At 38.7% G+C, this 19,412-nt stretch overlaps 1 protein-coding gene and 2 pseudogenes across 2 annotated transcripts; 1 reads left to right on the forward strand and 2 right to left on the reverse strand.

Moving 5' to 3' along the window:
* Positions 1 to 1,108: 1,108 nt before the first annotated feature.
* On the reverse strand, positions 1,109 to 2,116 carry LOC108306868 (annotated as a pseudogene).
* LOC108306887 lies at positions 1,109 to 4,566 on the reverse strand (annotated as a pseudogene). The gene has a single exon (XR_001826325.2). The product of XR_001826325.2 is annotated as a leucine-rich repeat flightless-interacting protein 2-like (transcript).
* Positions 4,567 to 12,352: 7,786 nt separating this feature from the next.
* Positions 12,353 to 18,978, forward strand: ZNF678 (zinc finger protein 678). Its single transcript, XM_017531973.2, has one exon. The coding sequence runs from the start codon at positions 17,177 to 17,179 to the stop codon at positions 18,386 to 18,388; it is 1,212 nt and encodes a 403-aa protein (XP_017387462.1). The 5' UTR covers positions 12,353 to 17,176; the 3' UTR covers positions 18,389 to 18,978.
* Positions 18,979 to 19,412: the final 434 nt, after the last annotated feature.

Here is a 19,412-nt window from a genome sequence, read left to right on the forward strand (position 1 = left end):
TCTTTATCTTTTATTTTTATTTTTGAGACAGGGTCTCACTTTGTCACCAGGCTGGGGTTCAGTGGGGTGATCACAGCTCACTGCAGCCTGGACCTCCCTGGGATCAGCTGATCCTCCCATCTCAGCATTCCAAGTAGCTAGGACAACAGGCACATGCCACCATGTCTGGCTGATTTTTATATTTTTTGTAGAGACAAGTTTTCGCCATTTTGTCCAGGCTGGTCTCAAACTCCTGGACTCAAGTGATCTGCCTGCCTTGGCCTTCCAAAGTGCTGGGATTACAGGTGTTAGCCACTGCACCTGGCCTACTTAGTTTCTTGAGTTCAGTGCCCACCAGGATTTGATATTCCCAAATCATGTATCTTTCTTTTACATTTTTAAGCTTATATACATACACACACACACACAAATATTTCTTCTTGAAGTATACTCAAGAAGTTTCTGTTGGTAACCAAATTATTCAGTGTTTTCTCATGTGGAACTATATTAAGTCACCCTTTTTTGTTAAAGGCATGTTAGGTGGGTAAGTATTCATTTCTTGCTCTAAAAACAATTTCTCCCAGCTCCCTTAATATTTATTTCATTATTTTTTTTCTATGTGTAGTATAGACTTTAATTTTTTTTTTCCTATGTGTAGTATAGACTTTTTTTTTTTTTTCTTTGCTTAGTGTGAGGACGGGCGTGGAAGTGAGGGCAGGAGGGGATATGGCAGATAGCGCAAGTTTTTATGGGCCATGGGAAGATTTGGGCTTTTGCTCTAAAGGAGGTGGGAGCCCAGGATTCTGGGCAGAGGAGGGAAGGAGGGAGGGACGTGAACTGGCTCGGCTGTTCGCTGGCGCCCTCTGGCGGCTGTCGTGGGCAGTAGGCCTGGGGTTGAGGACGGGAGTTCAGAGAGCAGGGAGGCAGCTGCTGTCAGGAAATCCACATGGTGTCTTGGGCTGGGAATTCAGGGAGCGTGTTGGGGGGAAGGGGAGCAGCAGGGATGTGGAGGAATTCGGGGTCTAAACAGAAGAGCACACAGGCCTGGCTGATGGATTGGATCTGCTGGGGTTTTGGTCTGAGGATGTGGAAGTTGTTTTTTTGTTCTTTTTGTTTTTTTTTTTTTTTTAAATGAAAAACGGGTTCACTAAAACAGATCCAAAGACAACACAGAAGATAAGCTACAAAACCAGCACGCCAGCAGCCCCTCCACGCCAGCTCGGGCGGCACGTGGCCAGGGCAGGGCTGAGTCTCCAGTCTCCTCCGAAGCCCAGTCACACATTTTGGCTTTTGCTTTCCCTTCTAGGTTTTTAAAACCGAAACCCAGGAGCCTGGTGGGTCTGCCTGTGCTGGGCACGTGTCCGGCCGGCCCAGGTCACGCTCGTGCCACGCGCCCTCCGTGGCGCCTTGGTCTCGGTGCCAGGCCTCACTCCTGCGCGATGCTCCTCAGCACGTACTTGATGGTGTAGGCGAAGGCTGCAAACCCGACTACAACAAACAAGTTCGCCAGGTCGCCGCCCAGGAGTCCGCGGTGCCCGTTGGCCTGCAGGAGCCCCGGGAGGTTTGGGATGGCCCCTGGCGCGTGCCCGTCGAGAAGCTGAATCCCGTTCTGGACAAGGTGTGTCTCCCTGTCTGGAACCACGTCTGGCAAGGGGAGAGTCTGGGGTCTGCTACTGAGTTCGTCTTGTGCTGTTTTTGTTTAATTTCCTCCACAACTTCAGGAAATAATTCACAAAAGACTTTATCTTTTAAATTAAAGGCTGAACTCTGTGCTGCTAGCTGTCATTTCGTGAAGTCTGACGTCTCTATGCTGCCCAGGGTAGGGCCCTTCTCCACCATGAAGCTCAGGAGTCCAGTCAGGATTGTGCAGACAGGCCAGGCTGGGTTCCACGTGTCCAGGTGGAAATCCGTGATAGAAAGACACAGCCTGGTGTTGCACTTACTTAGGTACTATGTAAGTACCGTCTGGAGACGGCCATGTCTGTGATTGGAGACAGAAGGTCCCGGGAGCAGAAAGCCAAACAGGAGCGGGAGAAAGAACTGGCAAAAGTCACTATCAAGAAGGAAGATCTGGAACTGATAATGACTGAGATGGAGATACCTCGAGCAGCAGCAGAACGCAGCTTGCGGGACACATGGGCAATGTGGTAGAGGCGCTTATTGCCCTAACCAACTGATGCGTGCTTTCTTAGATATACCTACTGGATTAATTTATGGCAATAAATTTTTTTTTTTGTCTTAAAATCATTTTTTTTTCATTCACGAAGATTCAAACCGGCTTCATTCGCTCATAAATTACAAAATACAAAGGTGGCTGTTTTAACGACAAAACTCAAAACACTACTAAAAGGGGTTTGTGTCAATGGACAAAAAAGTCAGTTCCTCTAGGTAGGGCCCCAAGGAGCAGCACCCAGGCCGAAGGGCGGTCTTCCTACTGCTGGGCCAGAAGTGCTGTCCTATTGGTCTTCATCTTCTCCAGCCGCTTGGCCAGGTGGCTGTTGGTCATCTCCATCTTCTCAATCTTGTCCAGTGCTGTTCGTAACTCTCGTTGTAGCTTCCTTTTTTCTGCTTTCAGTTCATCTTCAACTTTCTCAGCATTCTCAGCAGCAGTTTTACATCTTGTAACCTGTCCCTCAAGCCGGCCAATACTTTGCTCCAAGGTGGTTATATCCTGTTCTGCTTTTGAAAGCTTAAATTTGTATTCGCTAATTTGTCTGTTGGCATCTCTCTGCATTTCGATGAACTGCAAGTCTGAGCCATTCTGCAGTCCTGCCAGGTCACCCACTGTGCCATCATTCCTGGAGCATTTCTGTCGTTCCTCTTCTAACTGAAGCTTCAGTTTTCTAATCTATGACAGCAGTTCTTCCTTTTCTCCAGCAAGTTTTCATAGCCTTACATCTAGCGGCCCTTCTCCTGCTGACTCCAAGACCTGAGCAGCTTCCTGAGACACAACAGTGATGGCTCCAACCACTGGTTCATGACTGACATCACCACTGGGAGTGCCATCGGGGATTATAACCAAGCCATGCTTCTCAATAAGCTCATCTCTTTGCCGAAGGCCTTCTTTAAGTTCTTCCATCTTATGCTGCAGCACACTACACATATGTTTCTGCCTTTCCAACTCCTTTGATTTTTCATTTTCTCTATAAAACTCTGCCATCTGTTCCTCCTGCTCTTCAATAACATCCTTGAGTGTATATACCTGGTAGATCAGATTGTTCTTCTCATTGTCTAACTGTGCATTGGAAACCATGGCTTTCTTGTATTTTTCTTCCACTTCAGACAAAGATTCCTGTAATTCACTTAATGAGGTGTCTGGATCTGTTAAGCTGCTGGTGTCCCCACTTCGTCGTCTGGATGAGTTTTCACTTAGAGGGGTTGTTGCTGAGGCAGAATTTCGAGATGAAGGTCGTGTATAATTTTCAGCATACTGTTTGTCAGATTTTTCATCCAACTCTCTGGCAATGTTACTCAAAGTTTCATCTTCTGCAGAAAATCGGTCTTTCACAGGTGTTCTTTTCCTTCCAGAACCAGGAGTCCCCATCTTGTGTACTTAATAGCCTTTTGACAGTGATTTAACTGTGTTTTCAGCCCTGAGTGATGGTAGCTCTCCTTTCCACTGACATTTCCGTCTAGACCCCTTCATTTATCTTCCCACATCTGTGTTTGGGCGCCGGCTGTGACTGCGTCGCTGTCCGGGAAGGGCCGAAGCGCTGCTCGCCCGCCCGGCGCCTGCTGGGGCAAGGGGCGAAGGGCGCGGCTTGACGACTCAATCCGGGTCCCCGGCAAGACGGGCGGGGATGGACGCGGCGGCTCTCGGCTCCGGCAGCCGGCCAGTCGGTCACGCCGATGTGCCCTCCGCGCCGCGGCACGTGAGTCTCTAAATGGAGCCGGTACTACGCATAGAAAAGAAAAACTCATTTAGTGGGCCCGTGGCTCGCTGGGGCGTTGACGCAGCTGAAATTATGCTGCACTTGACCTTTGAGGATCTCATGCATCTATGCAAAGGATAATGTGAAGTAAACAGTGAAGAAAGAGTGATAGCAATCTTGTCTTTAAACATGAGGGTTTCTTTTCTTTAGTTTTGCTCTTGATAGCCAGATGTTTCTTTTAACCTTTATTTCCTAAGTAAATATACACAAATGCATTCATCTTTATTGCGTCTGTTGTTATTTTTCTTGATGAGCATTTTGGTTTTTCTTTTATTGGCAAGCACTGGCTTCTATATTTCATATTTATGAATTGTAAATTTGAATTTGATGAACTACTAAAGAAATAAAAGTAATGGTGTAAAGCCAACTCAAGGGGGGAAAGAAAAGAAGTACATTAAAGTACTCAGGCTGTGAAAATTTTGGTCTCACCTTTGTAAATTATCTCTTTTTTTCCTCTGATTTTTAGTGTTTTCCTTCTCTTTGGTGTTATGCACCTTGACTGTTACTTCTTTTAAGTAATTTTTTTCTTTTTTTGACACACTGCATTTCTGAATTCAAGGATTTATGTCTGATGCTCAATTTAAAAAACTTATAAATCACCAACTCTTTGAGTACTTTCTTTTTTTAAAAATGTATTTATCATACTTCTGAGGTTCGCTCTTGCTGCCCAGGCTGGAGTGCAATGGTGCAATCTTGGCTCACTACAACCTCTGCCACCTGGGTTCAAGCAATTCTTCTGCCTCAGCCTCCTGAGTCCCTGGGATTACAGGTATGTGCCACCAAACCCGGCTAATTTTTATTTTTAGTAGAGATGGAGTTTCACCACATTGGTCAGGCTGATCTCCAATTCCCAACCTCAGGTCATCTGCCGCCCTGGCCTCCCAAAGTGCTGGGATTACAGGTGTGAGGCACCGTGCCCAGCCTACTTTAATTCTTTTAATATATTCTAGAAAAACAATTAGATTTGTTTCATTCCCTCTCATTTCACTTGCCACATGTTTAATTATATTTGTGTTTTATATTTTTTCTCCTTCTACTGTAATTATTGTGCTAAATATACCAGTTCAGTAATGTTCTCATCAGCTCAGAAGAATTTAACATTTAACCCATATATTGTATATTAAGCATATTGCTTATTTTTTTTTCAAAGTAAGTATTTCAAACATACATAAATCTGAAGGAGCCCATATGCCAAACACCTGGGTACCACTCTCTGGGGTTATCAGAACATACTCATATGTAGTGGTACTTGCTTCAGACTTTTGTTTCATGAACTAAAACTTATATATGAAATAAAGCCCCCAGAACCTCCCCCAACAGGCTTATTCCTCTACCTGTCCCTAGCGGTACCCACTCCTCTAAATTTAGAGTTCGTCACTCCTGTGCAACATTTTATTGTTTTTCTGGCCTCACTGGCACTGGTGATGCTGGTCATGCTCAGGCTCATAGGAATACCTTGAATTGTTCATGCCTGATTCACAATGGGAACGTCAGCCTAGCCTTACTAGAACCCCTCTCATCAGTATCTGAGATTCTGTGAGACATTTAAGGATGTTCTGTGCAGACTGATGATGGGGTTGTATTCTGCGTTCATCTCAGTGGAAGAGAAGGCAACTAGGGGTTGTTTCTCCCCTCACAGAATGAATCTTCTTGGTTGGTACCTAGATGGGAGTTTCTTCAGTTTCCTGGTAGTTGGATAAAGAACAAAGAGGAGATTTGGAGATGCAAACTAATATGTAGACCAATTGCTTCCATTTGATACTGCTATTAGAAAAGCAAATGGAGCAGTCATGGCTCCATCATCTAGAAACTTTCAGTCTAGAAAACATGTTGCCAGTTTTTAAAAAAAATAGAGAGAGGGGTAAACAGGGAACTTGGGCTTCATTTGAGCTCCTTACTTCCCTAATGTTATTGTGAGTTCTGATATCACTTCCTGAATGGCCATTCTTGAACAGAATTAGTAGTGGTAGTAGTACTAGTACTAGTAGTAGTAGTAGTAGGAAGAGGAGGAGGAGCAGCAGCAGCAGTGGTGGTGGCAGTAATGCTCTTTACCTTGTTGGGAATAAAATGTTTATCTTCTAATATATTAGTGTCAGAAAATTCTAAAGGTTTATATTTATTGTTATGTTACAGAATAGAGAACTGGCTTAAACAATTAAAATCACACAAACTGTGGAAGTCAAGTTCCTCATAGGCAGCCAAAGGAAAAGACATAATTGAAAGCCAGTGGTATAAAGATGTGAAGCCCAGGGTCCCAGCCCTGCCCAGATGCACCCTTTTTGAAACCTTTTCTACATATTTTTCTACCCTGGAATTTCCCCTCACAGAACTGATTAGAGGAGATCAGGGGTTTGAGTAGCTGTTCCTGCTGCCTCCCCAAGGCTAGTACCCACAATTTCCCCAAATCCAAATAAATAAATGGGAGGCAAAGACTGTATATTTTGGGGGTCTTAATTTTTATTTTTTTAATTAAAATCTTTGTTCTAAAAACATTTTACTCAGAAACCTGTTTTCTATTTCTTCAGATCCAGTAGTTGCTCTCTAACTTACAAAAAACTAAATATAAATACAACAATGCTGAGACCAGCTCAGTCATAGAGACCCGAACCCAGGTGGCGATGGCGGAATTAAGAAACAGACACAAAGACAGAGTGCAAAAGTGGGCTCAGAGTGGGACCTTCAGGAGACTGACAGCGTTTCCCAGCTGAAAGCCCAGAGCAGACTCTGACCCATGTATTTACTCTTTGTGAACAAGTGATTATTTTTAATAAGCAGGTACTCAGTGTTTCTTTATAGAATAAAGATAAACAGGCAGATAGTACCTGTTCACAACTAAAATAGAAATAAGCTAGAAAGCACTCTTTGTGAGTCAGCAATGGTGTCAAGGTCATATATCCTGTGTTTTGGGGACTGGTTTAACTAGTGCATGACCAGTACATATAACTAACTTATTCTAGCAGTTTTCTGCCTGAGGATGGCTCAGTGGTCCTTGCAGTCACTCTCAGCAAACAACATATGCTCCATCACACGCATGTCAAGACCTTCTCCCAACACAATAATAAAAAGTTTCTCTGACCTATATGCCACACTTTGTGTGTCTTTCATCAATATTTAGCTTTTATTTATACATTTTCTTTTCTTTTCTTGAGACAAGAGTCTCGCTCTGGCACCCAGGTTAAAGTGCAGTGGCATGATCTTGGCTCGCTGCAATCCCTGCCTCCAGGTTCAAGTGACTCTCCTGCCACAGCCTCCCAAGTAGCTGCAATTACAGTCACCTGTCACCACACACAGCTAATTTTTTGTATTTTTAGTAGAGATGGAGTTTCACCATGTTGGCCAGGCTGGTCTCGAACTTCTGACCTCAGGTGATCCACTCGCCTCAGCCTCCCCCAGTGCTGTGATTACAAGTTTGAGGCACTGCGCCCAGCCTATACATTTTCTTATTAAAATCAGTGATAGAGAAATGGAAAAAGTAATAGAAAGGATTTCCCTGTATTTACACCTGGCAATTATGAGACATTTTGCACCTACCTCCCAGCGTTTTATATAGATTAACTCACATAATGTGAGGTTCCCCACTTAGTGCTTTGTAATGTACTATCAAGCACATAGTACATGCTCCCTAAACACTGCATTAATGTATATGTACAAATTGTTTCCCAAATGGAGATTTGCTCAGACATTGTGGTTGTCTTTAAAGGGCCAGCAGACAATGCCATGTTTCCGAATTGTGATTGGTGGTCTTCACTTTGGATCATAAATATTTGTATTGGGCTAAGAATGTTGTGTCAATGGACTCTGCTGTGCCTGTTTTTCCTAGCTAAGTGCTACTCATGATGGGCCTAGGAGGAGCAACATTCACATGAACAGAAGCCAGTTTATAGGTCTCTTCCAAACCTACAGAATCACATTACTTAAAGTGGGGCTCTGAATAGCAAATTATATATGCACATTGAAGCTTCATAAGCAATGCTTAGCTAAGTGGCTCTCAGTTAGGATCACATGGCCAGTTGAAAGAAATACTCTCACTTGTACCCTCCCCACAGGTTCTGTGTATTGACCTGGGTAAGAACGCTGATGTTTTAGTTTCGTACCATATGATCCTAAGATAAGGCCAGGGTTAAGCATGAGGGCCCTTAGACATATTTGTAAGGTTGAGTTCGGCCTGCAGAAGGGCCTGCTCTCCTTTGGTTTAGTGTGGTCAAGTCAGTGCAGCCAGTATTTTTATCATAATAGGCAAAATTGTTGGCTTCCATGGCAGAGAAGGGCACCTGGTAGCAGGAAAAGGAAAACTCACGTTGTCACCTTTATGTAGGAGCTCATTGTTCCTGTCTTGCATGATGAAGAAACAGGAGAATAGCTGTTTTGCACTTCAAGGTCCTTCTGCCTGTGTGTGTGGTTGTAGCAGGTGAAGGAGTTCTGCTGACATTTCTAAAGGTATATTCTCAAGATGTGTGATTTGTCCAAATAATTTCATATGAACAGAAATCAGAAAAAGAGGAAGAAATGGCTGGTTCTCAGGTAAAAAACTACCAGGTCAGGGGCTGTGTCAACTGTTTCTCCAGAAATGTCACGTGTTTAAAACTTGCAGACTTTTATTTCTCTATTTGTAACATTTTTGCCTAATACATTTATTTGAAGTACTTTTTAAATTTTTCTTATGATACTCAGGGGGGCTCTGAAAAATATTTCCTATATATTAATGTTTTATATCCATTCAGGCTTTTGAAGTGCCATAAGCAATCTTTACTACTAATTTTTAACCTGTAAAATGAATGTTTCTTTTATATGTGTTGAACGTGGGAAGGTGTGGATGTCCAAGATTCCCACTGGAGATGGATTTGGGTCCTTAGATTAAAAGAAAACTGATTGAATTTTGCGTGAAACTGATTTTGTTATGATTAGATTTAGATCTTATTTTTTTTTTGACTTATGCTATTCTAGCAATGATGTTGTAACCACCTCCTATGTATTTTTAAACCTGATGCCAGTTTTGTTACAGTTGATGTTAATTTTATGCAATAGGTTAAGTTGCTCTCTGATAGATTTCTTCACTATAAAGCAAATTAGTTTTCTCAGTATTAAGTACATTATGGAGATTAATAACTGATGTGCATAAACCATCAAGTTTAATTGGGAAGTTCTCCTTTCTTCTTAGATTATTTGGCATATATTTTGTTTTGGAAAATGAAGGCTCTCATGTAATGGTCAAATTAACTAAGATAAATGTAGGCCCTGCCACTTAATGTTTGTCAGAATGTTCTCCTTGGTTCAGAAGCATTGGTATCACAGGTGAACTTGTTCAAAATTCAGAAAGTCAGGTTTCAGCCCAGACCTCCTGAATCAAAATCTACATTTTTAAGAGTTCCAATTTCTTGCTATATGCATTAAAATCTGAGGCACTTCAGATGATTTTTCCATCTGAGAAATCCCATCAGCATCTACACTGCTTTTGTAGATTGTATGCCGTCTTCTTTCCTCAGAGTAACAATGCATTAGAAAGTATTTGTGTTTAAGCACTCTAACTGGAAAATTTCTGTTAGAATAAGTTCATTTCACTCTCTTCAATTCAGTTGGAATCAAACTAAAAACTATGTCCATGGCACATTTTGTAAATATGTGTGTATTTTTTCTTCCCCAGGGACTGTTGCCATTCAGGGATGTGGTCACAGAATTCTCTCCAGAGGAGTGGGCATGCCTGGACCCTGCTCAGCGAAATTTGTATAGGGATGTGATGTTCGAGAACTATAGAAACCTGGTTTCCCTAGGTGAGGATAACTTCAACACACAACTTATTCTTCACACTACAGATTTTATATTTTTCACTTCTAAAATGTTACCTGAGAGTTTATCATTTGCATGAATGAATTTTTATCTTGGCTTCTAAGGAAAACTTGGGAATTTATTGGTGTATAAAGTGTTCACAATGTTTAATCTTGACATAAAGTTTAAGGTAATTTGAATTCTTACTCTGGATGACTGTAATTCCAGAACTTTAGTGACATAAGATATTGCTGCTCACACCTCAAAATCTAATTACACTACCAAGTTTTGATTCAGTAGTATTGGGTAGTGGAGCTAGGAACCTATACATTTTTGGTAGGCCAAGGTGGGCAGATCATCTGAGGTAGAAGTTCAAGACTATCCTGGATAAAATTGTGAAACCCCATTTCTACTAAAAGTACAAAAAAAAGTAGCCACACATGGAGGTGCGTGCCTGTAACCCCAGCGAATGGGGAGGCTGAGGAAGGAGAATTGCTTGAACCTGGGAGGCAGAGGTTGCAGTGAGCTGAGATCGTGCCATTGCACTCCAGCTTGGGCAACAAGAGCAAAACACTGTCTCAAAAAGAAAAGTTTTTTTAACTTAATGTCAGAAAATATTATTTTTGGAGTAATTTTCTAGAACCTTCTAAAAAACTTTTTTTCCTCTTGAGTATAGTACTAGGTTGGTAATTGGATCATCCCAGCCAAGAGTCATGTTGTTGCTATTATTGTTTTCAGACAGTTTCCCTCTGTTGCCCAGGCTGGAGTCAGTGGGGCAATCATGGCTTACTACAACCTCTGCCTTTCAGGTTCAAGCAATTCTCCTGGCTCAGCCTCCTGAGTAGAGGTGACTACATGTGCACACCACCACTCCCAGCTGATTTTTGTATTTTTAATAGAGACAGTGTTTCACCATGTTGGCCAAGCTGGTTTCAAACTCCTGACCTCAGGTGATCATTCCAACTCGGCCTCTCAAAGTGCTGGGATTACAGGTGTGAGCCACCATGTCCGGCTGTAAGGAACTCTATTTTATACCATTTAATTCCCTTTTTGCATCTTGTCTGAAATTTGTGAAAGGAGTGGCATATTGGCATTTGATCTGAAACCCCAGGAACACCACAAACATGTATTATTTTCTATCCTATGGAGGTCTCAAATGTGATTTTACAGAAGCTCATACTGAGTGATTTTGTCAGAACACTAAATATAAGAAAATCTAAAGTTATTTTACTTCAAAATTTTATTTTCTAAGTAAAAACTGAGATTGGCAAACTATGCCCACATTGTTATAATATAAACAGTAATATAATTTAATATATCTACTGCCTAGATTTTAAAAATATACTGTTATTAGGGAGCTTGGAATATTGCTGAGCATATATTAAACTCCCATCTTTTACCTTATATTTGAATAACTTTTAAATTTGTTTTTATTTACTACTAAGCTTACTGAGACGTACACACATACATGTATGCATATATATTTACTTGTGTAACAAGTTTCACAAATAAAAGTTATATATGTCCAATATAAAAACTTGATATGTGTACATACCGTACTATAATTAACACATTCAAATTGATTTGGAGTGAGAATTCCTAATGTCTACTGCCTTAGCAAATTTTAAGCATACAAGACATTATTAACTGTAGTCATGGAGTTACACATTCGATCTTTTAAACTTATTCATCTTAAAACCGAACAAAAGTTTCAGCACTTTGGGAAGCCAAGGGAGCGGATCACTTGAGGTTAGGAGTTTGAGACCAGCCTGGCCAACATAATGAAACCTCATCTCTACTTAAACTACAAATATTAGCTGGGCATGGTGGCAGGTGCCTGTAATCCCAGATACTCAGGAAGCTGAGGCAAGAGAATTTGCTTGATCCTGGAAAGCGGAGGCTGCAGCAAGCTGAGATCCTGCCATTGCACTCCAGCCTGGGTGACAGAGGGAGACTCTGTCTCCAAGCAAACAAAAACAGAACACCACCTTCCCACTTTATTTACTTCTAGGTCCTTCCAACTCCCTCTGTACTCTCTGCTTCTACCAGTTTCACATTTTGGATTCCCTGTATAAGTGAGGTCATGCAGTATTTGTCTTTTGGTGTCTGGCTTATTTTACTTAGCATAATGTCTTTCTAGCCCATCCATGTTGTTTAGATGGCAGAATTTCATTGTTTTTATGAATGAATAATATTTATTGTGTATGTAAACCACATTTTCTTTATCCATTTAGTGTCTAAAAACAGGTTATTGTAATATCTTGGCAATTGTGGATGATACTGTAATAAACATGAAGATGCAGATTTATTTCATTAAGATACTAAATTTCCTTCGGTTATATACACATAACTGGGATTGCTCAATTTTATGGTACTTGTATCTTTTTCTAAAAGACTTCATACTAGTTCTTATAATGATATCACCAATTGACAACTTTTAAAGTGTACAGTACAGTATTTCTGTTTCTTCACATAGTTTGTTTTGTTTGCAATGGAGTTTTGTTCTTGTTACCCAGGCTGGAGTGCAATAGCACAATTTCAGCTCACTGCAACCTCTGCCTCCTGTGTTCAAGTGGTTCTTCTTCCTCAGCCTCCCAGGTAGCCAAGATTACAGGCATGCACCACCTCGCCCAGCTAATTTTGTATTTTTAGTAGAGATGGGGTTTCACCATGCTGGCCACGCTGGTCTTGAACTCCTGACCTCAGATGATCTCCCAACCTCAGCCTCCCAAAGTGCTGGGATTGCAGATGTGAGCCACCGCGCCCAGCCTATTTCTTCACATTGTTGTCAAAATGTTATCACACACACACACATACAAATTTTTTTTCAGCCCTCTTTCATGTATCTGTTGGCATTTGTATGTCTTCACTGAAAAAACACTTATTGGGTCTTTTGCCTGTTTTTCAATTTGATCATTATTATCATTATTACTGTATTTCCTTTGATCTGTATGAGTTCCTCATATATTGTTGATATCTCCCTTTTTATCAGGTATTTGGATTGCAAATATTTCCTCTCATCCTGCAGGTTTTCTTATTTTATTGTTTTTCTTGCTGTGCAGATGCTTTTTAGTTTCATGTAGTCCAACTTGTTTATATTTGCTTTTGTTGCTGTACTTTTGGTGCCATATCCAAAAAATCATTACCACTACCAGTATCAAGTAGTTTTAAAAATGTTTTAAGATTTTTAAGTATTCGTGTTTAAGTCTTTATTTTAATTTCTTGGTATTGTGTAAGAAAAAATGGTCTAATTTCACTTGCATATGGATATTCTTTTTCCCCAGCATCAGTCATTGAAGAGACTATCTTTTAAGTATTGTATGTTCTTGATGCCCTTGTTAAAGATTCACTGATCTTATTATGCATGGGTTTATTTCTCATCTATTTTGTTCCATTTCTTGTTTCATTTTTTGTATGTATAACATCATGCTCTTTTTACCATAGTTTTCAAATAGAGCTTTAAATCAGAAATTATGATACCCTCAGCTTTGTTTTTATTTCTTGAGATTGCTTTCACTATTCAGTGTCTTGTAATGCTTTATAAATTGCAAAATTGTATTGTTTTAAAAATTGCCACTGGAATTTTGATAGGAAGTTTTTTGAATCTATTGGTTGCTTTGGATAATATGGCATTTTACAATAATTAGTCTTCCAATTCATAAACATTGGATAGCTTTACATTTATTTGTTTTTTTCTTCAGTTTATCAGTATTTTCTTTTCCAATATAAAGATCTTTCAGTTCTTTAAATTTTTTGTTAAGAAATTTATTTAGATGTTCTTGTAAATGAGGTTTTCTCTTTCTTTTTTTTTTTAAAGACGGGGTTTCACCATGTTGGTCAGGCTGGTCTTGAACTCCTGACCTCAGGTGATCCGCTCACCTTGGCCTCCAAAGTGCTTGGATTACAGGCATGAGCCACTGCGCCCGGCCAAGGTTTTTTCTTTTTCATTAGATGGTTTGCAGTTAGTGTATAAAAACAAACTGTTATTTGTATAGTCTTTTATATTCTAATTTACTGAGACTTTGGTTTCTTACTTATGGCTTTCTACATATAAGATGTAGAAATATTTTTACTTCTTTTCAATTTTTATGGCTTTTAAAAATTTTTTCTTGCCTAATTATTCTGTCTAGGACTTCCAGGACTATGTTAAAATAGAAGCATTGATAATGGGCACAATATCACTTTGAATTGGTGTCTGTGCATTTGAAGGAGGAAACACCTCTTCCAGTTTTTATAAACTGGTTTATACAGGTAAAGATTTTATCCTATTGGGTTCCCAGGCTGATATTTTGTGGGTTCACAGTAGAGGGGGGATATATCAGGATCCTAAGGTTGTTTCAGGGTCTACAATGGGGTCTGCCTTTGCTGTGCTTATTTCCAGGGGCTTGGGTGCTTGTGAATTTTCTTACTCCTTGGCCAACTGAGTTGTCTTCAGCACTCTGACCTGTAGAGCAGACACTTGGCCTAATACCAAGTGTTTCCATGTGTGTGGCTCCCACACAATACTTGCAGGGTTTCTGCCAGCTCACTTTGTGGGTCTCACTTTAACAGTACTGGCCATGCAATGTAGATAAAGGTCTAGAACCACAGTAAATGTCAAGGTCTGCAGTTCTGCATCTGTAGCCATCAATGAGCATTTTACCCTTGCTCTCTGGATGTGCAGGCCCTCTTCTTGACTATGGCTGGGAGGAGTTGACAGTTACAGTGTTATTTCAGAATTCTAAGTGGAATCATGTCAAATGGGCCATTTCCTGTTCTGTAGCCAAGACCAGGGGTCCTCAAATTTGCCACCTGAAGGAAGACTTGCTTTCTGAAAAGGACCTTCCTTGGGCTTATGCTTTTAGAAGCATATTACAACCCACTCCCTGAATCTCAAAGCCATCATAAATGTATTTTTTGTGTGACAGGGTCTTGCTATATTACCCAGGCAGGTCTCAAACACCTGGCCTGAAGTAATCTGTCTGCCCGAGCCTCTCAAATAGCTGGAATTTGGTGCCTGGCTCTCTCACAATGACACTTTTGTCCATAGATGGCTGATAAAGTATTGTTGCTTTGGAAGATACACAAGAAGATGACCTCCTATTCCAACATCTTGCTGATTTGACTTTTCCTATATGGGTTCACTTTCCATTTATTTTTCTCTCCGCATTTCAAATTAGTGTATAATTTTTAAACAAACATATATTTGGGAACCCTGATGGGGAACATATGTTCTCATTAAATCTTATTTGTATTCATGAGTGCTTATAAATTACATATGTTCCCAATAAATGAACCCTTTTATTATTATTTGATGTTCATATTTTCTCTTGTAACAATTTTGGCTTAAAGTATACTTTGTGAAATATAACAGTTGTTGACATATGATGTACTTTGCCCAATATAATTGTTACCTTTCCAACTATCATTTGGTTACCATTTGCAAGGAATTTTTTCTCCTTGTACTTTTAGTCTATTATTCCAGTGATCTAAATGTAGTCTCTTAGAGGCAAGACATAGTTTGTTATTTAAAAATTTTTTTCCCAATCTCTTTATTTAGTCTTTTGACGTGCAAGTTTTGTTGATCAATATTTAATTAGTTGTCTAAAACATAATGACTTACTATTGATATTTATTGTTTTATTGGATTCTTGGAGCCGTTTTTTTCCTCCTTTTCTCTCTGTCTTTCAATGTTTTTCTGAGCTTAGTGACATGCTTCTACTCTTTTTTCTGTTTGTTTATGTGTGTATATCTCTATAGGTATTTTCTTTGTGATTACAATGAGAATTACTAAAACTTCTGAAGTTACAATATAAACTAACTGGCAATAGCTTAACTTCAGCTGCATACAGAGTTTGTTTTCATTATATTTAACCTAAACTTATGTTACTGATGTGGCTAATTATATATTTTCATATTATATATACATCAACAAATGTTTTTTATTATTCTCATGCTTTTTTCAAATTGTGGAGCATAAGTAAAAGAGCACCATCATTATAAAACTACAGAATTTTATTTTTGTGTATGTGTATATCTTTCCTAGAGAGTTATGTATTTGTATACAATTGTTTTGTTTAATAACACATTTTACTTTCAATGGGCTGCACTCCATTTTACACTTCCTATAGGACAGTTATACTGGTGATGTAGTTTTTCTGCATTTGATTATCTTGGAAATTCTTCATCTTAATTCTGAAGGAGAGTTTTAGTCTTAATAGTATTCTTGCTTGAAATTTTTTTTTTCTTTCAGCACCCTAATTAACTCCCTTTTGCCCTGCAAGGTTTCTGTTGATAAATTCACAGATAATCTCATAGAAAAATGCTTAGATTGTATTCCTCTCTTTGATTTCAAAATTTTGCTTACAATGTATCTTGTTTTGGGTCTTTTTGTGTGCTTATTCTTGATATTTTTATAACTTACATATAAAAATTTATTTTCTTATATTCTTCAGCCCCACATTGTGTTTCTTATTAAATATTTTATTATTTTGTTAATACTCTCATTTCCTGATTTTATGCAACTGTCTTTGTTCCCATTTCACTTATTTGTAGTTTTTAAGATACATAATTAATTTTTAGAATTAATTTATTTGTTTCCTTGATTGGGCCGTGTTACCTTGATAACTTCACATGTTGTAATCTTTGGTTGACATTTGGGCATTAACAAAATGCCACCTATCACACTCCTTATAAGTGGGTTTGTCCTGGAGGAGGCTGATAGCTATTTGTCAGGCTAGGGACTCTTAGAGCCTCTCAAGAGTTCTTATGATTTGTATTCTCTGGAATTGTGTGTTTACTTTTCAGCTAAAGAGATTTGTTCATGCTTCTTTCTAAAAACCTGTAATCATATGCTACATCTGGTGTCTGTCTGTGGCACTGTGATCTCTCTCTGCTGCTATAACAATTATTTACCTTTTGTCTTAGCAGACCAAAGCTGTCATTAAAACCATACTGCCATTTCTTTCAGCACTCTTTGTTATGGGAGACAGAAACCAACCTTTGGAAAGCCCCTAAAAGCCAGGCATACGGGCACGTGTGCAACTTTTTTTTGCTTTGAGGGAGAATCCAGGAGTTGGAAGTTTACTCTTAAAGACACCATCCTGTATTGGGTTGGAGGAATGGCTGTATATATAAATGTAACAAATTTTACTTTCTATTCCATGTGGATTTTCCAGTTGTACTCACCTAGGGTGTTGCAAACTCTTAACTAGATTTTGTAGTTTTAATAACGGAGTTTTTGTCAGTATATTTTTGTTAAGTTTATATGTTCAAAAAGGAATTAGGGCCTGTGGTATTTTATTATGCCATCTTGCTAATATGTCTGATATAATTATATTGATTAGACTTGTAAAGTATATGTACTAGAGATAAGTAAGTTGGGTAAGTTTTTATTTTTATTTCTTTCAGCTATTTTATCTTATTTTATTCAAGACCTCTTGCCAGAGCAAGACATGAAAGATTTATGCCAAAAAGTGACACTGACAAGATATAGAAGCTAGGGCCTTAACTATTTGCATTTAATGAAAGACCGGAAAACTGTGAGTGAGGGTAAGAAGCAGAAAGAATGTTATAATAGAGTTACTCAGTGTTCACCAACTAAAAGCAAAATCTTTCTATGTGATGAATGTGGCAAAAATTTTAGCCGGAGGCCGATCCTTACTGAACATAAGAGAATTCATACTGGAGAGAAACCACACAAATGTGAAGAATGTGGCAAAGTTTTCAATCGATGTTCAAACCTAGCTAAGCATAAGAGAATTCATAATGGAGACAAACTTTACAAATGTGACGAATGTGGCAAACTTTTTAATTGGTGGTCACAAATGGCTAGCCATAAGAAAATTCATACTGGAGAGAAACCATACTCATGTGACGAATGTGGCAAAGACTTTAACAAGTTCTCAAACCTTACTCAACATAAGAGAATTCATAGTGGAGAGAAACCCTACAAGTGTGAAGAATGTGGCAACGTTTTTAATGAGTGCTCACACCCAACTAGACATAGAAGAATTCATACTGGAGAGAAACCCTATAAATGTGAAGAATGTGGCAACGCCTTCACCCAGTTTACAAGCCTTACTCATCATAAAAGAATTCATACTGAAGAAAAACCCTATCAATGTGAAGAATGTGGCAAAACTTTTAATCGGTGTTCACACCTAAGTAGTCACAAGAGAATTCATACTGGAGAGAAACCCTACAAATATGAAGAATGTTGTAGAACCTTTGCTCCATTTTCAAACCTCACTCAGCATAAAATAATTCATACTGGAGAGAAACCCTACAAATGCAAAGAATGTAGCAAAGCATTTAACAAGTTCTCAAGCCTTACTCCACATAAGAGAATTCATACTGGAGTGAAACCCTACAAATGTGAAGAATGTGGCAAAGCTTTTAAACAGCACTCTCACCTAAGTAGCCATAAGAGAATGCATACTGGAGAGAAACCCTACAAATGTAAAGACTGTGGCAAAGCTTTTTACCAGTCCTCAATCCTCAGTAAGTATAAAAGAATTCATACTGAAGAGAAACCCTACAAATGTGGAGAATGTGGGAAAGCGTTTAACCAATTCTCAAGCCTCACTCGTCATAAAAGAATTCATACTGGAGAGAGACCCTGCAAATGTAAAGAATGTGGCAAAGGTTTTTACCAATCCTCAATTCTTAGTAAGCATAAGATAATTTATACTGGAGAGGAACCTGACAAATGTAAAAAATGTGGCAGTCTTTAAAAACTGCACATATTATACATGGCTTTAGTAATTTCACACTGAATAAAAGTATGAACGTAACCACTGTTTAAGGATGTTTCACAAAATTTAAGCTTCAGAGTGCACCACCCTATACTGAATGAAATTCACAAATGTAAAGGATTATAATACCTTTGTGTATTTCAAAAATCTTACTGTAAATAGAATTTGTACTAGAGGAAAACCCTTAAATAATTTCTCAGACTTTATTCAACTTCAGAGAATTTTACAGGGAAAACAAAACCTCACACAAAAGTGGAAAAAACATTTTTCCAAGACATATGCCTCAGAAAACACTATCGTTTATAGAATATATTTTACAGATGCAGTGAATATAAGCAAATGTGCAAAATTAAGTCTAAATAAACATTACATAATTTACTGTAGAAAGTACTAAGGCACTAACACTTTCAGATGTCACTTCAAGGTAGTGTTGATTGTAGAGAATCATTCAAGGTTACAATAGATAATTTAATGGTAGGTAAATCTAAATGAAGCAAGAGATGATGCCTTTTTGAAGTTACAGTTACATTCAAGTTATACTTTTTTGCATTAAATGCTTTTATATTTTTTGATGATATACATTTTAATATTGATGCAATTCAAATCTCAACTTGATTTTATTATTTTTATTATGTTAAAGCATGTGGTGAATTGTTGCTGTATAACATCTATGACAAATTCTGTATTAGATAACCTTCATTTATACACTTTTTCATGAATGATTAAGGGCACTGAAATGTAAGATTTATAAGGAAAATCTAAGTAGAAATGCTTATTGATGTATAACAGTGTTGTAAGTGACACATTAGGCATTCAGAGAAGTATTCTGCATTATAGTAATAAAATGTTTTGAATTTTAGTAGCAAATGAGTTGCACATTAATAAAATACAGCAGCTTGTGAAATGCTATTTTTAGAATTCAATCTGTTTTAATAAAACAAAATGATTTTTGATGTGTTAAGAATATTTTGCATTAAATGAAGTGTACCTTGCCACCATAATT

Source organism: Cebus imitator, unplaced genomic scaffold (genome assembly GCF_001604975.1).
Source record: "Cebus imitator isolate Cc_AM_T3 unplaced genomic scaffold, Cebus_imitator-1.0 Scaffold75, whole genome shotgun sequence".
NCBI lineage: Eukaryota > Metazoa > Chordata > Mammalia > Primates > Cebidae > Cebus > Cebus imitator.

Bases quoted from the DNA above. Each gene is read 5' to 3' on its own strand.
- ZNF678 (XM_017531973.2), top strand. From the start codon at position 17,177: ATGAAAGACCGGAAAACTGTGAGTGAGGGTAAGAAGCAGAAAGAATGT.